The 24,213-nt window shown below is 43.1% G+C and overlaps 1 protein-coding gene across 1 annotated transcript in view; it reads left to right on the forward strand.

Annotated features, from left to right (window-relative positions):
* Window positions 1-24,213, forward strand: part of fbxo38 (F-box protein 38) — a gene marked incomplete at its 5' end in the record, with an annotated part of 165,926 nt that overhangs the window by 82,122 nt on the left and 59,591 nt on the right. The window contains one exon of the mRNA XM_083652523.1: window positions 18,185-18,355. Within this exon, the coding sequence (XP_083508649.1) occupies window positions 18,185-18,355 (171 nt within the window). The remainder of the gene's footprint in view (window positions 1-18,184; window positions 18,356-24,213) is intronic.

Genomic DNA, 24,213 nt, shown 5'->3' on the forward strand with positions numbered 1-24,213 from the left:
TTTATGCTGTTCAACCCATGCTCGAAATAGATCTATTTTTGGTACAAGGCTTCTGATATTCAAATAGATTATTTTAAATCCTTTAACAACATCCATTATGACACTTGAGGGTTATGAGAATACTATCACTGATCAAAAAAGCAAAGCAGATCCAAAGAAAACAATTGTATGTCACAAAGATACCAAATACATAATCAGACAAACAGACGGGACGGACAGACAACACACATTACAAACACACATACACAGTGAAAAAACAGAAAAAACATGGACAGCCCATTGACTCTTGACCCAAAAGGCCCAAGGGTTCTGGTGAATAAGCCAGAACTGCTTACACTGAGCTTTGACTCTTTCAATGGAGAAGAAGATATGTAGCACAAAACAATAGGTAATTAATTAAAGCAGCTACGAGCAAGATTTTCGATTATTATTAAACAGTCTAAATGTAATATTGATGCATCACATCTTACCTATAATAGTAGCTGAGACCAAAGCCGTGTGAATCGGAGATTGCTCTCTTGATGATTATAGAGTCTGTCTGTCTTCCGGCGGGCCAGATAGACCAGGAAGTGAAATGAAACGGTTTACGGCAGCTGCCTGCCTTCAACCGTTTCGCTCTGCCTAGCAACAGACCATAAACAAGGAGAACGCCATGCTCGCTACATCCAGGCGCTTGATACTCTCGCGAACATCTCTTGTTATATTCTAACAGTTTGTTTGGAAGTTATTTTGTGGTTATGGCCGAAGTGGCTGCCGCAAACCGTTTCATTTCACTTCCTGATCTGCCCCGGCCGCAGACAGACTAATCATCAAGACAACACTGGCCGATTCACTCGGCGTTCAAGCGAGACTACTCTGCGTTGGTCTCGTCTACTATTAGAGGTAAGATGTGAGGCATCGATATTAAAATTAGACTGTTTAATAACAATCGAAAATCTTGCTCGTAGCTGCTTTAATAAGCAATAGGCTAGTGCAGTGTTTCTCAAACTTTTTCAGACCAAGGACCACTTAACCAATAAAAAACAAGGCCAGGTCGAAACCTGGCATAGGGCCGGTGTGCTCAGTAAAGTGCAGAACTCTGCCAAGGTGTAGAGTCATTTGTGTTCAGTCTAAAATTTTGGCCCCTTGAAACCAGATTAGAGGACCATTTACATTAAGATTAGACTGTTTTTCAGTCTTAACCATCAATTTGCTGAGTGAGTGGCACTGCTCTTGCCCAGATGTAGCCATATAGGTAAAACACTAATATTTTCTGACTCACCTCCACCACCACCTGCTGATGTCTATATTATTTAACCATCTCATTCTCTTTAACAGTCCAACATAAAATCTATCAAATAAAATTAAAGCAAGAGCTTGTCCTCAAATAAAATGAATATAGTGCAATTCAAAATAAAATAGTAGAATAAATTAAATTCAAGTCACTTTCAGGAGGAATACCAAAAACCTTGTGCAATGTCAACTGAGTTTAGCAGCAGTCCAACATAAAATCATCATCTTACAGTACAATGGTGTGCAATTTTCAGTAACAGTGCTCTTAATTTTGGAGAAAGACAAAATGCTCCATGTAAGATGGTCACACACTGGACTGTACACACATCATCCAGACACAAGACTGTTAGTAGCATCCACACCCAACATTGGTCCATGTGAAAGGATGGGAATGCCCACTGGAAGCATGTGTGTGTTTGTGGCCGTCCGTGCATGTGTTGATGTGTAATCGTGTGAGTGTGACAATAAAGACGGGCTTGTCCGTCTGAAATCGTGGAATCGACTGGAATGAGGCACGCGACCCAGTGTTGCCAGATGGCAAATGTTGAATTATCGTACCAGAGGGTCAAAATTATCGCTGTTGGAGTGAAATTATCGTACGCCCCCTCGCCTATGTCGGGGGAGCTGCGGCTGATCACAGGCTACTTTTTGGACTTTTTGGACTTTTTGGCATGATTTTTCAACACTGTGATCTCAGCCTGCGTTGCAACAACAACAAAACACCCTGCACGTATTGGCTGCAAATATGTTGTTTGAAGAGATGATTGTATAAACAGATAGAGTGATAGACGTAGGATTCGTCGAAGTGTCACAAAATGATGAAATTATCGTACATTTGGGGGATTTTGGGATTATTGATCGTACATCGTACATAGGTCGAAATTATCGTACACATACGATAATTATCGTACGTCTGGCAACGCTGACGCGACCTGTTTGGAAGAGTGTGCTGACGTCAAATGACGCTCCGCTGATGGGTAATGTGGCTAATATGTTAACGCACTTAGCGGCTAACTGTTACTTGTCGTTACTTTACATGGCAGTAAAACGCCACCGAATGACTAAATTGATTTAACTTTTAACCATCTCGATTTCCACTTTCCATACGGACCGCCAGCATTGGTTAGTTTATAACGTGACTATATTTATAATGTTTATAACGTGCTCCAGCTTCCGGTTTATACTATCAGTCTGAATACAGCCAGGGGTTGGGGCCGCAAACCAGTCGGAGTACGTTATAAACGTTATAAATTGTCACGACGTTAACAACTAACCAATGCTGGCGGTCCGTATGGAAAGTGGAAATCGAAATGGTTAAAAGTTAAATCAATTTGGTCATTCAGTGGCATTTTACTGCCATGTAAAGTAACGACAAGTAACAGTTAGCCGCTAACATGAGCTACACTATTTTAGTTTTGTGACGATTGGGGCGCGTCGAGGCACGTAGCGTGCGTCGACGTCATCGATTACGTCGACTCGCCGGGACAGCCCTAGTCCGAGGAGCAAACGATTGTTCACATTCACAGCTGCTTTACAAAGACAAAAAAGACGATACATGTCAACTCCTTAAAAATCGAATCAATAAATTCCTAGTCGGACCGAGAGAGGCACCAGACGGTGAAATGTCCGACGACCGGCTCTTGTGGAACTCTCTGAACGAGCTAGCCACAATATTAGCCAGAGGTGCATTACCGCCACCTACCGGACTGGAAAGCGGAAAGACATTTCACCGCCGATGTTGCCCTGAATCCGTGCTCAAATGGTCTGGGCGACAGAGTGGAATGTAAGGGCCCTGCTGTGCATCTGCACACCGGCCCCAAAAACTTGGGGACCACCTAACTCCCAAAACATCCCCAAAAACAGTAGGCCTACTACTTCAACTGTAAATTACAAATTAAAGGCTAATTAAAGGCCCATTCCGTCAAGTGTCACTGTTACTGACGCCGGTGGCCGTTAGAGTAACTGCAGGCAGCGTGTGAACGAGCTGACGCGCGGGCACCATACTTGCACGCGCACAAGCAGTTGCCTGGCAACAGCAGAGGTATTGGTTGCTGTGTAACGTTAACTCATAAAAGTCACTTGAAAACGGCAACCTGGACAATTTCCTGGGCATCCTCGAGATGCATTCAGTTTTTGTGTTCGAATAAGTGTTAACTGGCTCTATATTCTGACAGCAATCACTGAAATAGTGTGTTTGGTCAGTAACTTGGAACTCCCAACCCCCACTGTAGGCCTACTCTGTCTCTCTCCTGTAGCCCTGCATGCAGAGTGGATGTATCTACGCAATCATAAGTCGTAGAGACTCACGGGTGGATTCGGGGTCAAAAAAAAAATATAGTCCTTAACTCATTCATGGCCAAAGACGTCTTTGACGTGTTATCAGGAATAGCCCAGAGGGCCAATGACGTGTTTGACGTGTTTTTGTTTTTATTAGTGCAGCGCGTAGTTCAAAGACTTCCCCAGCCTGTGACATGTTATCAGGTTCCTAGCCTCAAAGACAAGCCGACAACACGCGATCAAACACATACCGCAGCTGTTGTTTTGAAATGAGCAGGAGGAAAAACAGAAAACAGAGAAACGCGCTTCCTTGTAGAGAGGAGAAACGCCATTGAAACGCCCCTCGGCGCGCTGCACTGGTCGCCTGGCTGCAGAGCGAACCTGGATTGAGTTGTTCGCGGTAGTCAAACCCGTGACGAACATGATCGATCCGGTTCCAGCGCCTGGTCCCAAAGCCAAGCCGGACCCGTTGCAGCATTCGTCCCAGCCCGAACGAGAGGAGGAAAACGATGCAGAGGCAGAGGAGGCTAGACGCTGATCTCAGACCAGTTTGGTGTTCCCCTCCTATGCTAATTTGTGGGGGAAGGAGGTGCGATCCAGCAGCAGCTGTGGACAGAACTCTCTCTGTGTGTGTGTGTGTGTGTGTGTGTGTGTCTGTGTGTCTGTCTGTGTGTCTGTCTGTCTGTCTGTCTGTGTGTCTGTCTGCACACTCACTCACACTGAGTAAACTGTATTGTTGAATGTAAAAAAAGCACTTCATGTATATATATATATATATATTTTTTTTTTTTGTCATTTGTGTCATAACGAATAATATTTACATGTCTGATGTCAATACAGTTCAAAATAAAAGAATTGAGAGCGAGTTTTTTTTTCCTGGTGAACCCAGAGACGTACATCTTCATTTTGAGGTATTGCAAATCACTTTGGTGCTAATAGATAATTTACTGTGGGTCTTGAAAGATGACCAACAATTATGAAAATCTTTGGCCTGTGCTAAATATTGGCAGTCCTAAACTGGCCATGAATGAGTTAATAGGCTAATATACTGCGTTTCATTATCGTAGTCCAGTCAGTACGGCTTTTTACGACAATAGACCCCCGCTTTACGGCAATAAACAAAAAGATTCACGGCAGGTCACGGGAACCACCAAACATTTCGCTCCCAGTATACTTGCTGGATGTAAACATCCTAACAACCGCAGCTAAAGTAACAACAGAAAAATATAAGGGAACTTTCCCAAAAGGTACGGAGGTCATCAACTCCAACAACAAAAACATCGTCATGCTTCAAGTGGACACTGGGAAGTTTCCATGAACTTTTTATTGGCAGCTAACAAGCTTACGCTAGTAGCTAGCACCGTTAGCTTCAGAGGCAACTGATACTGGAGAGTTCATGGAGGAATTTGAGGATATGAAGACCTCTTCTGCAGCTTTATGATCACGGAATAGCTATTCTTTGCCCTCGACAAACACACTCAGTGTGCAGGGATAACGGAGTGAGTACTTTAGTTTAAAGTCCCTGGAAACCAGAAATATTTTATTATTATTTAGCATTTTGAGTTCATCACATCACAGGAGCCTATGTTAATAAGCCACCAGCCAAATTTGAACGATGATGAACGTCGCAAAGTATATAAATTTAGGTTTGACAGTCTGGCAAAAGTAATGACAATCAATTATTTTTTAGAGTGTATTTTCTCCCGCGGACTGTGTGGGCGTGTCCCGTCTGCAGCAGGGAAATTTCCAGAGAGAGAGGGAAAGATGGTGTGTGTGTGTGTGTACGTGTGCGTGTGTGTGTTGCTTCGCGCATAGCGTACTGACTGACGGTCATCTGTCTATCTGTCTGCACGCGCGCACACACACACCACACACACATCAGCGCTGTGCACTTGCAGGCAGAGGAGAGAGCTCTCCCTCTCAAGGTTTCTATACACCGCCGACGAGTAAGCGATAAACTCGCAGATAGATAGATAGATAGATAGATGTTGGTTCTTAACACATTCACTGCCAACAACGTGTAAACACGTTTTCAGAATCCAGCTGTTGACTGCCAACAACGTGTTAACACGTTTTCAGAATCGATTTTTTTTTTTGACGGTGGATCGTTGATCTGGCCCTTTTGCATCTTCTATTATACTGTTAGAGCCGCCGGGCGTGTGCAATCCATTCCGCCGACCCACTGAGTGGCGACGGTGCTCAGACTATTGAGTGTTGTTTGGCCAGAAACGCACGCATTCCAGCTGAGCTCAACCGAGGACCCAGAAGCGAACGAGCCTCATTCTCATACTGTAGGCGAAAACCTTTCACACGGGCGCACGGCGGTGGGGGGTTCCAAAGGTGGACTGGGTGGAAAGCACACTTTGAAGCGCGCAGCATAAAGCCTAGAGTCACACAAGGCTTCGTCAAAGCTCTCAACCGAAAATCCAAGAACGGATTAAGCCACATCCACGCTCGCCGACGAGGGGCCGCCAGAGAGGGAGGCTGCTGCTCACTGCTCAGACAGGCAGGAGAGACTGGCTTGTGACTGACAAACGCTGCTGAAATCCACCAGACACGCCCACGGAGGGAGGAGTTGTAAGGAGAGGGGGTGCGGGTGCTGCTATGGAGGAAATTACTGTTCAGAACTATATTGTTTATGTCTGATGTCTCACTGATGCCAAAAATAAATGGTTAAAGTGACTATTTGATTGAATTTCACAAAACTGCGATTATCTCAGCTTTTTGTCTCAGACGCTGAAACCATGCTGTACTCAACGGCTAATATCTACATAACTACTAACTCTACAAACTAACTCTTTTAGACAGAGAAAGCACACATTCTATTAGTACTTTTGTGAACTTTCTGTTCACAAAGTCCAAGCAGAAAATTATCCTTGGCTCTTGTAAAATGAGCCAGAATCCTCAAAAAAACCCTCTGGCAAAAGCTACCTACAGTAAAAAAAAAAGGCTGGCAGTGAATGTGTTAAAAGAGCCTTTGTGTTGACGCAATGCGTAGTTAGCTAGCTGCAAAAAGGTGTGGGACCACTAGAACTCTGAAGAGAGATGGAGGCAGAATGTGCGGGACTGCGGGTTGCGCATGTACAAAGGTTATATAGAGCTTATGACGTCATAAGCTCCTGCATTTTAGCACCTCGCGCACTGCTCTCTTCAATGAGGAAGTATCTTGTAGAATCTTGTAGAAAAGTGTCGATTTTAAGGCTTTGGGTTGAAAGTAATGTATAATAATTTCGGAGACACACAATTACTAACATGAGACCCTAAATAACATAGTTAGAATGTTTTTGTGGATTTTGGTTTCCAGGGACTTTAAGTTCGCGAAGTCTCCGTTTGACCGGATCAAAGGACTTGCGTTTCTTCGTCAAGTCAGCACTGTAGTCGGGGTATATGAAGATACGGCTCCCGTTGTAAAACAGCTCCCTTTTTTTTCACGAGCAAGTTGGAGGATTTTAACTTTATCCTGAAAGTATAGTAGCTTAATCGGGATAGGCCTCGGGGTGGAAATATCGATCCGGCGGCAGTGGGAGTGCGTTTCGCGGCCTTCTGCAGATTCGGGTACTCTGACAAAGCGGAGATAAGCAGATCTACTCTGGTTTTCCAGATCTTCAACTTTCTCCATTAGGTAAGAGTTATCTTTTTCATGTCGTTTAACTCTTGTGGAGAGATCAGCAACGTCATCCTCATTTGCCCCAACACGGTGTTCAAGCTGGGCAACATGTTCGCCAAGGGAAGATAAGGGCCCCTATTCTCCCACAGGACTTCGGCGCTAAAACGGACCTTAACTCATTGAGTGCCAGCCACTTTTGGAGAACGGACGCTCCCAGTGCCAGAGTTTCAGAGCGTTTTCAGTGATTTCTCGAGGCCCACAGAATATTGTGTGATATTACTATGTAAACACCGAACACGCAAAAAGAACAAGGAGACTCTATTGTATCATCAGCAAAAAAAAGTTTATTGATACCATTTTCCGTTCTTTAGTTATCAGCCGGAGAAGATAGGTCAAAAACAGCAAATACAGGCATTTCTATCTAGAAGCTGAGATATTCAGCCTTTTGTGAAATGCAGCATTTCAAGCACATTCACTGACTCTAGCTAATATTTTCTGATGTAGTGACGTGGTGTAGTTGTGTCCTGCCCTGGGTGCCCCACCCCCCTCTCCCCCCCTCAGCTACAAACTCCTCCCCACACTAGTAACACACAGCCTCACGCACCCAGCGTCTATTTTCGGAGTGCTTTTTGTGCGCCGCCTCCCAGGCAGCGCGACAAGGAGCATTTCCTTGTCGCGCTGCCGGACTGCAGGGAAAGGGTTGGCACTTCGGCGTCGGGTGCTGCCTTTCTGGCGGCTAATCGTGTGAAGAAACTATGCAGACAGACAGACAGAGGCAGAGGAGCTCAGTTGTGTGCGCGGATTGACTGCTGTTGCCAGGCACCGTCAGTTGCAGCCAGAGCAATCTACATGGCTCTGGGCTGCAGCATGAGCGCTTTCTCTTTGATCGGGGGGCTTTTTCAGGCTATATTTCGGACATTTCTCTAATCTGGAGAGCGCTGTCGCCACCTGATGAGTCCGTAAAATAGGTTATACAGCTTCAATAGCTACAATATTTGTACAGGACATACATAAGGCTTTGATCCACGTCCCACCGTCAAAAAAGGCAATTGACGACAATCGTCGTCTTTGGCACTCTACGTTAGTATTCGAATTGACGACAACTGTCGTCATTGGCACTCAATGAGTTAAACGCAAAAAAACGTGCCTTGCGCCTGTCTTGGGAAGATATCAACATGGCTTTAGGCTGGCAAATGCGCTTTACGCTGAATGGGCATGGCGCACTCCCTGAATGGGCGAAATGGGCGTTTCGGCCTTAAATGCCGGCCTAATGATATCTTCCCACCTGGCGTAAATTTAGCGCTTTGCGCTTTTGAAAACCAGGCCTATTCAGTGCGCCAGTTGAGCGGGGCGCTCCTCTGCCTCTCCCCTGTCACCCTTCTCTGTCTCTCTCTGAAACCAGGCCTATTCAGTGCGCCAGTTGCGAGGAGCGCTCCTCTGCCTCTTCTCTGTCACCCTTCTCTGTCTCTCTCTGACTCCCTCGCTCAGACAGACACAACACACGTCCCATAGGAAAAAGAAGTTGTAAGTTCACTGCCTGTGAAATGTCCCAGCATGCATTGTGCTACTCCATTTCGCTACTAAATAGCAACCAAATGAGCCGAAATAGATATAAACTAGATCTAAATAATGTGTAATGGTAACACAACCTGCAATTGTAGAACACTTCAATATTGGACCAAATGTGAAACATATATGTCATCCTGGGCCTATATATATCCCTCGTCGATTTAACGTGATTTAGATAAGTGACAGCGTAACGTGCTTCTACTGTCATGTCCTACTGTGATGTCCGCTCCAATAAATTGGCTCTACTTCACATTTTAGTTTAACAAATAAAAACACATTTATGCAATGACTTTACATAATGTAGGCTATATTTATGTGCATCATCCTACCTGCAGCAGGGGAGAGAAAATGATATCTTTCTGGACAAACTTTCACCAATCTAATTAATCTCATCATAGGCTATATTTTTCTAGCTGATGCGTTTAGAACATTCTTTTCACTTTGATCTTGCTATAGTGTAGCGTATTTACATGCTTGCAGTATTTAAACTGCAGTTAGATTGGTTTGAGAAGCATAATAATATGGAATAATAGCCTATATATGGAGGCAGACAGACGGGATGAAGGGAGGTGGGGGGGGGCAGAGCGCTTGGCTTTGTCTGGTTTTACCGGATTTCTCCTGGAATTGGAGCTTAAAAGGCAAGCTTGTGACTCTTTACTGCACTTCACCAATGAGCTGATGGTGCATAATTTTACGCTTAAAAGGCGTGGTTATAATGGTTGAGGCCGCGTGTAGCGCCGACACCAAGATATCGAGTGCGCTGGTCCACACCCACTAATCTGCGCTGCGCCAGGCCTTAAACGCAGTTTCTACGCCGATTGCAACGATACGGGCCCAAGGAGCCTTTAATGGCAGTCAAAGAAGAAATAATAGGATCCACTTTTGTGTCAAAGTAAGTAATCAGATCAGCTTTTGACTGTGCTATTGCATCAAACAGCGTTTTCAGTTGAGCTTCATCCATTATTTGGTGACTTGGAATTGACAAAAAAGTATGTAAATAGTGTCCTTTTGCCAAACAATTGAACAATTATTGAGTAGTATAAAAGCCACGATGATTGTAGTGAGTGAATAGTGTAGTTAAGGATCCATGAAGTGCTACAAATTGTCAAAGATAGACAAAGTCCTGAGCTCAAACAATCGGCTTACTCACTCTGTGGCCATCTTGGATCAATTGTGATATAAATAATTGGAGGCAGCTGCACATATTTGCTAAATAAAGTCTTGTTGAACCTTACCGACCGGTCTCATGATTGAAATCTCTATAGCCCTTTTCAGACAAGTCATAAGAAAGGAAGAGATACTGCCGTATGTAAATACTGTGAATCGGTATACAGCTACAACACGACAACGACATCAATGCTCTATCACTTGAACAGTGTTCATTCGGATAAATTGGCTGGCTCCTCTTCCTCAAACCTGGAACAACCCACCATCAGCTCAGCGAGAAAGAGTTGTGACGCACGGCGAGCAGAAAAAATAACCCAATCGATCTGCGGGGTTTTAGAAAAAGACATAATAATAATAATAATCATTGGATTTATATAGCGCCTTTCCAAGGCTCAAAGCGCTGACACAGGATGATTATTCGTTCACACCATTCGTACCGGTGGTTCAGAAGCGTGGCAGCCACACATTGGCGCTCAACGGCCCCTCCGAACCACCATCATTCATGTCTACATTCATACCAATCATACCAATCATACCATTCATGTCTACATTCATACCAATCATACGAGGCAAGGAGGGTTAAGTGTCTTGCCCAGGGACACAACGATTAGCAGCTGGGAGGGAGCGGGGATCGAACCGCCAATCTTTGCGTCATTGGCCGACCCGCTCTACCTCCTGAGCTAAAGCCGCCCCCATGATGCCTATCTGTGATTCGGTGTACACCTACAACAACAATCACTTGAACAATGTTCCTTCGGATAAATTGCCTGGATCCTAGTCTCACGTGGACTGGAGCTAAGCAAGTCCGCACCAGCGTTTAAGAGCTGCGACGCATTGCGAGCAGAAAAAATAAACAATCTGCGGTAAGTGAGCCCCTGTTGGACCTAGGCAGTGGTTTTTATATGTTTCATAGCGTAGCTGTGAGAAATATACAATATGTTTCTGCTGTATAAATGAAGGTTTTATTGAGGAAAAAACGCATTTGGTATTGTTTGGATTTATTTTTATTTTTAATTGCAATTAATCGAATTCCAGAATTTGAAGGGATTTCCGGAAAAATTTATTTACGGAATGTGCGTCCCTAATTGATCATATGTGGGGGCACGGTGGCTCAGTGGTAGAGCTGTCGCCTCGCAGTCAAAAGGTCCTGAGTTCGATTCTCGCCTGGGACACTGTGGGCGCTGTGGTTGTGTTCCCCCCCATATCCTCAGTGCCCACTGCCCAGGTGGGTTATCTCGTTGTAAGGGCCTTTCTCTCTGTGTGGAGTTTGCATGTTCTCCCCGTGCTCCCCCAGGGGGGCTCCTCCGTATATAACCCCCCCCCCCCCATTAAAAAAACGTGCAGAAGATCAGATCGTCATCGTCATCCGACCAGTGACGACAACATCCGAAGTCGGTCCCCGGGCACTGTACGAGAAAGCGACCACTGCTCCTGGCCTGCCCCCCGGAGGAAAGGACAAAGCCAGGATGGGTTAAATGCAGAGGACAAATTTCACCGGCCACCGTCAGCATGTGTGTGTTGTGGCCCTCCGTGCATGTGTTGATGTGTAATCGTGTGACAATAAAGACGGGCTTGTCCGTCTGAAATCGTGTTTTTAATGTCATGGGATGTTGTTTATAAGCAAACTGACTCAAATTTAGCCAACCAGGAACACCTTGACGGAATTTCTCCAAATTTGGTTCAAACATCCACTTCGACTCAAGGATGAACTGATTAGATTTTGGTGGTCAAAACCACAGTCAAAGTTCAAGGTCACTGTGACCACACGGCTGCCCGTTTAATGCTCGTTAACACAATATCTCAGGAACGCTTGAGGGAATTTCTTCAAATTTGGCTCAAACATCCACTCGGACTAGAGTTCTCAACGGTCCTAAAAAATCTAACCCGACCCAACCCAACTCTCCCACCGTTGTCACATAGAACACTCAGCCCGCGACTGACTCAGCCTGACAAAAAAGAAGAAGCAGGTATTAGACTAGGGCAGTGTATCTTAAAGTGTGGGGCGCGCCCCACTTGTGGGGCGCAGTGGTATTACAGGTGGGGCGCGGGTGAAATCCGCGGAACCAATGTTTTAGCCATTTTTAGGTCGGACTTCTTTTCCCCGTGAGGAAATAAACAAACCCCGCGCTTCTGTAGTGACACGTTCATTCATCAGACAGACTGGAGGCTGTTTAGTTTAGATTAGTGTGTACAATGAAGAGACATTTGGCTGGGACAAACAAGGAGTCGGAGGGCGGCAGTCAACTAAAACAACCGAGACGAAAATATGATGACGCCTATCTTGCTCTGGGATTCACAGTCAATGCGGTAGGAGACGAGGAGAGACCAGTCTGTGTTCTCTGTCTGAAAACTCTGGCAGCGGACAGCATGAAGCCTAACAAATTAAAAAGACACTTGGAGACAACACACCCCACTTTCGTCAATAAGCCACTCGGGTTATTTCAGAGGAAACTCGGTGAATACCGCAAGCAGGAAAATCGCTTTGTAAAAGTGGCATCAGTGAACAGCAAAGCACAACTAGCGTCATACAAGGTCGCATACAGAATTGCACAGTGCAAGAAGCCGCACACCATCGCTGAGGAGCTCATACTCCCAGCAGCTATCGATATGGTGTCAACTATGCTGGATGAGACCAGCGCTGCAAAATTGAAGACTATCCCGCTGTCCAATGACACAGTTGCAAAACGTATATGTGACATTTCAAATGATCTCGAGGAACAACTCACGGAAAAACTGACAGACACACGTTTCGCCGGACGAGGCTACGGACAGCAATAAAGACTGCTTGCTTATCGCCTATGTTCGCTTTGTCACGTCGGAGTCACTGAGTGAGGATTTGCTGTTTTGCAAGTACGTTACAAGCAGAGCAACAGCTGAAGAGCTATGCTTCTGGACAGTTACCTGACACAACACGGGCTGAATTGGGAGAACTGTGTGGGTTTTTGCAGCCACTAATACTGAGAAAACTTGAGTCCTCACAATTATTATTATTATTTTCTGCACAGGTTGCACTTTATTATTCTTTTGAAAAGATTTGCAGTGGAAAACAGGCTCATTGCAGCCACTAATACTGATAAAACTTGAGTCCTCACAAATGTCTGCACTTATTATTTTCTGCAGGTTGCACCTTATTATTGTTTTGAAACGATTTGCAGTGGAAAACAGGCTCATTGCAGCCCTTAATACAGTGATAGTGACTTGAACTCACAATTAAGATATTTGAATTGATTTTGTTTTGTAGAGGTTGCACTTTATAGTTATTGTTTTTGAAAAGATGTGCAGGGCAAAACAGCCAGAATATAGAAATGAATGGTCATTATGTCAATAAAAGTTAAACTTGGACCGTTTTGTTTCAATTTTGTTGGGGCGGTGGGGCCCGAAAGATTTTCTTCCTCCAAAGTGGGGCCTGACAGAAAAAGTTTGAGAACCACTGGACTAGGGCATTATAAAAAAATTGCAACTAATGTCGGCGCGGCTCTAATACAATGGGAACGGTGTGTGTGTTACTGCCATAAATGTTTTTCAGCTTTCATGCTATGTTGTTATGGGCGGTATGCTTGCTTATTCCTTTTCTGGCTCGCTCTCCTGCATCTCCGGTGCGGGGCTGCTGCATGCGTAATTATGCAGCGTACTGAGAGCCCCGCTGAGTGATGCCGCTCTCTTTGAAGTTTAATTTAGTTGCACCAGCACACATTTTCTTTAACAGCTTTTTTAAATTAATTTCTATTAACCCTTGTACCCTGCTATTTTTTTGTAACTCATCTTACTGTTGGTCCAAGCGACTACCCAACATATGAATAATTAATAAGATTATTATCAATTTTTTCCAAAAAAAATTTTTTTACATTTTTTTTATTCATTGGTAACTTCATCCCTCATTATGTGTACCAACATTTCATACTTAGTCAGAACTTTAACCCCTCAAATGCCAGTGTCCAATAGTACTGTAAGTACAGTAAAAGTACACTAAAAACACAATTTCCCATAAATTTTCGTTCCCATAAATGCAAAGTGGATTTTACAAGGGGGGGGTTTCATAGCCTGGGATAGGTCAAAGATTGGCAGCAACATTCATTTTGATCCATCTTTAGTTTTTTGGGAAATTCACTTTATCTTTTTTTACCCTCAATTTACTGTTGGTCCATGGCATGGACCGCAGTTGAGAATGGTGAATTTCATAGTATTTATTTTATTTTTTATTTTGGTATTGTTTCTTATTTCATTGATAACTTCATCCCTCGTTATGTGTACTGACATTTCATTCTTACTCAGAATTGTAACCCCTCAAATGCCAGTGTACAGTAGTACAGTAGAGTACAGTACGAGTATAAACACAAAAAGTTAATTATTTGTGTTCCCATAAATGCAAAGTGTGTGTGTGTGTGTCAGAGAGATGGACAATCTGCAGTATACAATGTAATTTCTATCTGTAAATTCAGATTACTTTTGTAATCAGATTACTCATCGTAATCAGATTGCTCATTGTAATCAGACTACTTTTGTAATCAGATTATCATCAGTGATGTCATAAGATGTTTTTGGTCACTAATGATGTCACTGATGACATTCATAGACATTGTGACATCATCAGTTGGTTTTCATATTTACTGCATGATTTGAGCCAAAAAAGCAAAAAGTGCCCGTTTTGGACTCCCAGACTTTTCCCCCAAAAAACACAAATGAGCTTTAGTCCATCATCTATCCTGGTCTAAAGGCTTCAAATTAGTAGTGTGCACTGTAAAATTCTGTTTTTGAATATTTTCCCATGTTCGGCATACAGATCAATTTCCTGTACATTTCATGTAAACTGCATGTAATTGGTTGTTGTGCCAAAACTGGGGGAATAGGGGGAAATAGCCAAACACAATAGAAACTAGTAATTACAAGCCTTGACTCGAGGTGAGATGTGTAACATCAGGGAAATAATCTTTTTTGGGGAAAAAAAGCTGGAGGTCCTAAAAAAAGTGTTGTTTTTGTTCAAAATTAACATTGAAAACAATGGAAAAACTATGCAATGGACTTTGAGGCCATGTAATTCCCCCAAATTTTCAGCCAACCACAAAATTCCATTTCAAGGTCAAATTTCAAGGTGTTTGGTCCAGGATGATAGAATAAAAACATAATGTGAGTGCATTTTTTTTTCAATGGCTGGAGGTCTCAAAAAAGTATGTTATAATGGAAGTCAATGAGAATTTGCAGGTCATGCAACAACCCCCAACAGTAAACGTGTGAGTATTTTCTCTACAGGAGGCCACGAAGTGTTCTAACATGGTGAGAGGGAGACTTTTGTAAAACACAGAAAAAAAGACCTGAGCATACTTTTGGCCTTAGACCACCGAAAATGTCAAAATCCTATCCGCGCGAATGTTAAAACGATCCAACCTTTGGACTAACAGGGTACAATTAATCTATATACATTGAATCCGACCAATTTAGTCTGATAATTCATGAGATAATTGTATCTATTTTTTTCTGCCAGCATTCGTCATTTTCCCCTTGGCGCACATAAAGACACATGCTTCCCTTCCATCACTGCTTATGGCAAGAGGGACTTAAACTGTAGGCTACTCGTGACAAAACCAGACATCGATTTCTGACCTGAAGAAGGGGTGGGAGCACAGCAGGTACTGTATGGTGGCTGAGGGAAGAGAGGTGCCGGTCTTGGAGTCGTGTTTGAAGAGCACCTTGCATTTTTTGCATTGGACGTAGGCTATCTCTACTGCCTCGCCATCTACGTCCACCACAGCATAACGTTTTCCAGACTACTGACTTAACCCCCCCTCCTGACGCTCCAGGGTGTATTGCCCTTTGTCTAACCTTTTCTTTATCGTCTTGGCATCCATTTTGTCAGGTGGTTTTCTTCACTCACAGTAACAGTAACTCACTGTGACCGCATGTGTCTATCTGTTCCATCAAAGAAGGGAGGCGGGATAGGAAGGTCATAGAGAGTCGGGTTTCGAGGGGTGGGTAGAGGGACTGGCTAGGGGGATGTGGGTGGTGGGGGTAAATGAAGGGGGCGTGGTTGTAGCTAGGGATAGGAAGGTCATAGAGCAGGGGTGGGCACATTTTTTTTCCAGAGGGCCATACTGACTTACATCAAGTAAGCGAAGGGCCACACATTGGAGATCATACCTGCCAACACACTCACTATTTTTAACCCTCTCTCCCGTTGTGATTGGTAATTTCTTGTTAATCTCCCAATATAATCATCATCAGTATATACAGTAAATGGGAGCCGGGGCGCTGTCCGTTTGTCTGTCTGTCCGTTTGTCTGTCCTATTGATGACATCATCGTCTGATCGCAAAGTCGTTACTGATTGGAGAAGACTGAATCCACCACTGGCCAAGTGAACAGTTCCCTCCCATAACCAGCCGGCTGGGGGGAAGCATCCCAGACCCAGAGAGAGCTATGCAGCATGCAGTAACGTAGTGTATCACAGTAAGAACTCTCATGGGTCTGGCGTTGAGACTAGGCCAAAGTTGACTTTTTGTCAAAATTTGCCCACCAAAAAAGAAAAAGAAAAAAGAATGCGAGTCAAATTTTACATGGTCTCCCCTGATTCTAAGTATAGTTGAATCGCTTGGTTTGACCAAGTAAAACAATTTTTATAAGCATTTTACCCAAGGTCTATGGAACAATGAATGGCGGATGAAACCCATGGACAGGGAGAGGGGGTGGCTTTGGCACGCTTATTGTCATTAGGCAGCCATACCTACATTAGCCATTAGCAACATTAGCATTAGCGTAGCGCCGAGATGGCCCATGGAACAGTAGACACAATATCGGCTTTTCCTTGTGGCTGAGTGTTGCTGTAATATAGACAGTTTAAGACCATTTCTACTACATTTCTAGCGTTTCTAGAGCTACTGGGTGCTGCTAGTGTTCGAGCTGTTCTGTTCCAGTGCGCACTGCGCAGCTCTGGTGTGCAGATCCTACGGCAACGTCACATGGTCAAACGGTGTCATTCTTAAAGAGACAGGTGCGGGTAAAAATACAAATTATATAACAAAAAATAACTTTCAATAATAAGTCGTTCTTGATCATAAAAATGATTATTCGAAAATTCAAAATTCATTGCCCATCCCTACTTTCCACGTTACATGCTAACAAATAACTGACAGTTTGTATTGTAACAGACTATTCTAATGTGTCTATAGCCTATGAACAGTCTATGAACCTATGTAGTCTGTGGGGCTCTGTGTGTGTACACCTCCGCTGTTCCCCTATGTGAGGCTGTGTGTGTCCCTCCGGTGTTGCCGTACGTTAGGATGTTTGGGAATACAACTGTCTTCCGCTGTTTATGTTGTGTCGTGCTGAGAATATTGCGGGAGTGATTCCTCGATCTCATCTGATTCTCATCTCTTTTGTTGTTTTATTATCAAGTTACAAGTTAATAGGCAAACCCAAAGATGCTCAGTTACGGTATGCCCTATCGCTGCCTGTAAATAGTTTCCCAAACCTATATGTGAAGAGCTGCAGTTACGCTGTGTAAGGTATCATCATGGAGCAAAAGAAAACATTCAGCATGGCTTATATGGACGTTATCAACGGGCTTTCACCAAGGACACCAAACGGTGTCGGAAACTATTTGAACAGGGTAATTGGATTCAGTCGGACATTTTGCAGTTTGGAATCAGAGCACCGTGGACATATGCAGTTGGACATGTGCAGTTTGGAGGACCGTGGATGTATCTCTTGTTAAAGGATTAGATGCATCTGTAAACAGACTTTTGGTTCAGTTATTTTACATCTGAGGACGCATCGCTGCATGTAAAGATGTCTGATTTTATCCTACCTTGGTGCTGTTGTACTCCTCAAAGTAACATTACAGGGTGAGCGCTGGCTTCTGATTATTTTTGAGCATGTATAAACTATGATAAACTATAGCTGGCAAAGCTAGTGTGCTGCATTACTGAGAGTGTTGTAAACAATGCCAGATGACGCTCTGCTCGATCCAAGTACATTTTCTGCATTATATATTCAGAAACATATTTTCATATCGGCACATATCGGCAAACATTTAAGCCGATACAGATATGATGTTTAACGCCGAATGAGGACAATATCTGTACTGATATATCGGTATGCCGATAAGTTGGTCGGCTCTAGTTGGAAGCACTTGTGTGGAGACATTTGTCAATGTCACACAGACAATACCTGACAGAGATTCTTGTTCTACATAAGTTCACATGAATTTTAACAACTCACTATATATAAAGTGAAAGATTACTATGTAAGGTTATTAATGTACCTGAAATGGCTTAATGTCGTGTGCGTTTTTGTGTGTGTAGGTAAAATGAGTCACTCGGAGCTGGTGAAGTATGGTCTGGCTGACGTTATTGAGAACCCAGGCATCATCACCGATATCGGCATGAAGGCCGTGAACGAGGTGTTCACAAATATCAAATACCTGCTCATCTACAACTGTCCTCACCTGCACAACCCTCACCAATGGATCACAGGTAAGTCTATCCCCTATGTTGGCTTACTCCTAGGTAAAGCTAGTGCTGGGCGATATGGCCTCTAAATAATTTCTCGATATTTTTAGGCTATATCGCGATACACGATCTACATCTCGATATTTTGAAATCTCCTCTAAAGCAGTTAATAAATGCTCAATTTAACCCTCTGATGCATACAATTACACCAATATGATGATTCTAGTAGTCCCTGGAACATAACTCTGCATTAAAACATTCTTGTTCAGGGTCTAAGCATATTTTTTACCAGCTAAAAGAATAAATTGCCTTTTGGGGTCATATACCTAAACATTAATTCATGATTGCTTAACACATTGACTGCCAGCCCTTTTTTCAATGCTGTAGGTAGGTTCTGCCAGGTTTTTTTTTGAGGATTCTGGCTCATTTTACAAGAGCCGAGGATTCTTTTCTGTTAAGACTTCGTGAACACCAATCATCTAAAAAGAACTAATAGAATGTGTGCTTTCTCTGTCTAAAAGAGTTAGTTTGTAGAGTTAGTAGTTATGTAGATATTAGCCGTTGAGTACAGCATGGTTTCAGAGATTTTCAGAGAGTTTTGAGATAAATGGATTTTTAGAACCACCTCACGTGCCTGTGATTATGGGTGCCCTTGGGCAAGTCTGTATACTGTATTGTGTGTGTGTGTGTGTGTGTGTGTGTGTGTGTGTGTGTGTGTGTGTGTGTGTGTGTGTGTCTCCAAACTCCTCCCTCCGTCTGTGCTGCTGCTGCTGGCTCCGCAGCCGCTCTCGGGCAGTCTGGATTACTGTAAAACGGGCTCGTTCGTTTCTTGAGGTGTCGGCTGAGAGCTTTGAAGAAGCTTTTGCGATTCTGGTCTTATTTATGCTCAAAGGTACTCGAGTGTGTGTGTGCGCGCGCGCGCGTGTGTGTGTGTGTGTATGTGTGTGTGTGTGAAATCGAAAGCGTTTTCGCCCAGCTATTTCCTTGAAAATTAGAATGGCTTTCTCCCGCGGACCCGCGGCTGTGGCTTTCTCTCTGTCTGGAGAGCACTGTCGCCACCAGCTGGTCGGTAAAATAGATTATACACATTCTCTTCCTCCAATATTGGTATAGGAGACGTAAAAGGGGTTGATCGATGTCCCACCGTCAAAAAAAAAAATGTTTATGTAAGCCGAGATATCTCGTCCTTGGCACTCAACGGTTGGATTATGTAAGCCGAGATATCTCGTCCTTGGCACTCAACGTGTTAACACGTTCACTGCCAATGACGTATTAATACGTCAAAAATAATCCAACGGTTGACTGCCAATGACGTATTAATACGTCAAAAAAAAGATTATTTTTTTTTTGACCGTGGGATGTGCATCTAACCCTTTTACATCTCTTATATAATTATTGGAGCCACCGAACGTTTACAACCCATTCCACCGAGCCACTAAGTGGCGACAGTGCTCTCCTGACTAGAGGAAGGCAAGCAAAAAGCAGCCATTCTCATGAAAATGGATGGGGGAAAACGCTTTCGTTTTCGCGCTGATTGCTGGAGATGCGGGATTGCAAATTTGCATAATAGATTACAGGTGGAACACACTTTGAAACACGCAGCATAAATATGACCAGAATCGCAAAAGCTTCTCTCAACCAAAACTCCAAGAAGCGAGCGAGTCCATCCAGACTTCCTCAAACAGCGGCCGCGCAGACAGGCAGCAGCAGCAGCAAAGCAGTGAGACTGGTGACAAGCTTGTGACGGCCGCTGCAGCCAAGAAGAACGCCCACGGAGGGAGGAGTTGGAAGCAGAGGGGGGTTTCCTGCTGTTATGGAGGAAATTACTGTTCAAAACTATTGTTTAGATGTCTGACGTCTTACTGATGCCAAAAATGAATGGTTAAAGTGACTGTTCTATCGAATTTCACAAAAAGCCGTTTATCTCTGAATAATTTTTCTGACGCTGAAACCATGCTGTATTCAACTGCTAATGCTTACATAACTACTAACTCTACAAACTAACTCTTTTAGACAGAGAAAGCACACATTCTATTAGTTCTTTTGAGATATTGTGTGTTCACAAAATCTTAGCAGAAAAGAATCCTCGGGTCTTGAAAGATGAGCCAGAATCCTCAAAAAACCCCTCTGGCAGAAGCTAACTACAGTAAAAAAAAAACGTCTGGCAGTGAATGTGTTAATATGAACATAAACACTAATGCTAAAGGCCGGGTTTCCCAAAAGCTTCTTAGTGCTAAGAAACTTCTTAGACCCTTCTTAAGGCTCCTGTAAGAAGCAAACGCGTTTCCCGATTGCTTCTTAGCCTAAAACGATCTTTCGTTAACAATGTTTTGTAAGAAGGGTCATATCTTAACACCTTCTTAGCGACGAAACGCTCGCAGATGTAGCCGCGTCAGGCAAAAGGAGATTAATCTGTATAGATGAATACAGTGCGCACTGTTCGTCTTATTGTGTTTTCCCCTTTTTCCTTTCTTTCATGCACCCTTTAGTGTTTAAAATTGGGGAACACTTGAAAATCTCTCCTCTATGTAATATGGTTACTTGTGTTTTAAATGTTTTACCGTAGGCTATATTCCTCTAATCAGAATGGATTCCTTTTATAATAAGAATGTCGTGGATTTATATAGCACCTTTCACAGAACCCAAGGTTGCTTAAATTTAAATTTAAATTGTGATGCTGCTCTGTAGTGTTTCTCGCAATTTTTCTCACTCCTACTTTACCCTTTGTTGTATGCTGTGTATATAAAGCAATTTGAACTGCAGTCCATGTCTGAAATAAATAACGTTTAATAAAGTTTAACATGACCACAATTAGGTTATTCTACAACCATCCCACATTTTCATGCACAAACAGTATGAGATACAGTAGTTCATCCCCATCAAATGCACACACACAAACAATGCCACGGGGCACATCAACAAATATTGCCACTCTTCAACTTAGGGATACTTGACAGGGACTGATTGACATCAGGCAACTGACACATGTAGCCTCATTGAACTTGGTGAGCTGTTGATATTTGGTGGGCATGGCTTCAACTACTGCTATCCTTGCATATCTATTTTCCCCATTCACGGCACAAAGTTATGTTATATGATTTCCTTTTTTATGTGTTTTCATTGTCTTATTTGTCTGATTTTATCCAGGTCATTGGTCATTATTTGCGTCAGTTTAGTTGACGTTTTCAGATATTCTTCTGCGTGTGTAATGCTATACTTTTGTGGGGGAACCTGGTGTTTCATATTTGTAATGGGCAATGCGAGCAAGGCTATTTAATTTGTTTAGCACATTACATACACATTGAAAATTAAGGGTACATAACATTATCCTACATGGAATAGGTGGGCAGAACAGCAGGGGAATGGGAGGATTCAGCCCGCAGTTAGTATTATAATTCCGGGCACCTCGTTTCCCCCACTTGTTCATGTTTAGCGTTATTTATTGATGGGGGTGAGTAGGACGCCACTTGTTGTTACATCAAAACTTCATTTGGGAGCATGTTATTATGTGGAACAATAGATTAGCCTGGCATCGATTGATTTGTTTTCAGCACCGAGATGGTGAACAGCTCCAGTTAAGATGCTTCTTAAGAGCCTTCTTTAGCGTTGTCTTAAGAAGGGCATTAAAGCCCCATTCAGTAAGTTTTCCACTGCGCCCTCTGCGTGCATTAGTATCGATAACGATATCGCCGTTCAAAGTCACACAGCGCCAGAAAGCTCTATGTACATGTTGTGACATCGGGTACTCACCACGTGATGAAATAATAATCCATAGTTCCGTGAAACATCATTTTCGTAGCAAATCCGAATCGAGTTACTTCTTGGTTTTCAGGAATACAACGCTGCGGCTGTAGAGCGCATGCGCACATCTTTTTTTTTTTTTTTTTTTATTGCTACGGGACGTGGCAGACAAACTGCTTAGTCCCAGGGCTGGCCAATGGAGGGCGGTGTGGGATAAATAAAGGCGAGATTCTCCCTATTTCAAGTCAATCTACCATGTCCTATGACTAAAAAGCTCTTATATTATAGTAAAAAATGTCAAAAATCTTACTGATTGGGGCTTTAAGAACGGGTTTTGGAAACACTCTTTTCTTAAGGCTCCGTCTTAGCTGACCTCTTCTTTGGAGCCTTCTTAACAGTCTGAGCGGCTCGATCAACCTCACTGGCCCCCCTCTCTCTGCTCTCTCCCCCCGGGAAGCGATGCTGCAGCACCACCACGCACAGCCGGCTTGGCGAGGTGAACGTGAGCATTGTGTCCAGTATGATAACCTGCCTTCTCCATTCCACATCACCGCTGCTGCCTCAGCCTGTCAGTCATGTTGTAACGTGGATACAGGAGAGACTATTTGTTTCGTATTGCAAATAGACGGACATAATAATAAAATGCGTCGGACTCAGTGTGCAAGGTTTTCTGTGCGTGACGTAGGGCTGCTCGATTAATCAAATTTTAATCTAGATTACGATTTGGGCTGTCCACGATTATGAAAACAAGATAATTGACATCAAACGATTTTGCGGCTCTTGTCTCTCTCGTTCTGTCTTGTATTGTAAATCAAGCGCACCCCTTCCTTTGCTCGGCCGCTCCCCCAAAGCCCAAAGAAGCACACCAGCTCGAGTTGTGACTGTCGTGTGAAGAGCCACATTTCACAGAAAGAGAGCCGCTGGTCGAGAAGAGAGGTGAAACAACGTATGTGGGGTGGAAACACTATGGTTTCGCCGAGTTTAAAGGTCCTTACACTGCGCATATCTTGCACTGTTTGTTCCAAGTCTGTGCCTGTGATTGACAGGTGGGTCAAAACTCGCATCGCAATTCCGTGCCGTATATTCGCATCGCTCCCGATGTGTAAGGACCTTAACTGATGTGTAACTTACACATCAAGAGTGATGCGAATATACAGCATGGAATTGCGATGCGAGTTTTGACCCACCTGTCAAACACGACCTCTCCCTCTGTTTAATCACTTGAAATCCACTCACAAAGTGGTCTATGACCAAGAAATAACGCTAAATGAACAAAAAGACAAAGTCCCATCTAGTTACTCCTGCCACAACACAGTCATCGATTCAGGACACTCTTTACAATGTGACCGCATTGATATGATGCATGAATATGCATTCAACAGCTAACGATCTCACAGATAAACATTAACAATAGCCTATTATGAACCTAAACATAAGTCGCTTTGGATAAAACCATCTGCCAAATGAGTAATTTAATGTAGCCTAATGTAAACGAACGTTACTCAATAGCGTTCTCATTTGGTTAGATTTGAGGTTTAAGGACTACTAGTTCAGATGTTTACCAACATATTGAATGTAGATTAATAGTTGCAGTTGGTTGTGGCAGTTCACTGCAACATAGTAGGCCTACATATACTGTATATTTATTTTAGTTTTTATTTTATTTCTAAATCTTTGCACTTTTATTATTTATTTATTTATTTATTTATTTATTTATTTATTTCAATTATATCTAAAATCCAAAGACATCCAATGTTAAAAAGAAAAGCCAGTGTCAATGTTCAATAAATGCATGATGTTCTCAATGTCAATGATGTCAATAATCGTGTTAAATAATCGTGATCTCAATATCAATCAAAATAATCGTGATTATGATTTTTGCCATAATCGAACAGCCCTAGCGTGACCATCTTTTTTCGGATGGCAGATTTAAAAAAACGCATAAGAAATTTCGGACTGTGTGTGTAAACTCTGATATTCAGACTGAAGATCGTTACTGTAACTCATAAACTCATTTCCCCTTCTACTCAAGCGGACTGGTCTGGAGCCAGGCTATACACTCCTTGTCCATGGATCACATTTTGATGTTCTGTTTCACCTGTTTTCTTTTGGAAAAGTAAATGCATGATAGCTCTGCACTT

This window comes from Poromitra crassiceps (genome assembly GCF_964638095.1).
Source record: "Poromitra crassiceps genome assembly, chromosome: 15".
Taxonomy (NCBI): domain Eukaryota; kingdom Metazoa; phylum Chordata; class Actinopteri; order Beryciformes; family Melamphaidae; genus Poromitra; species Poromitra crassiceps.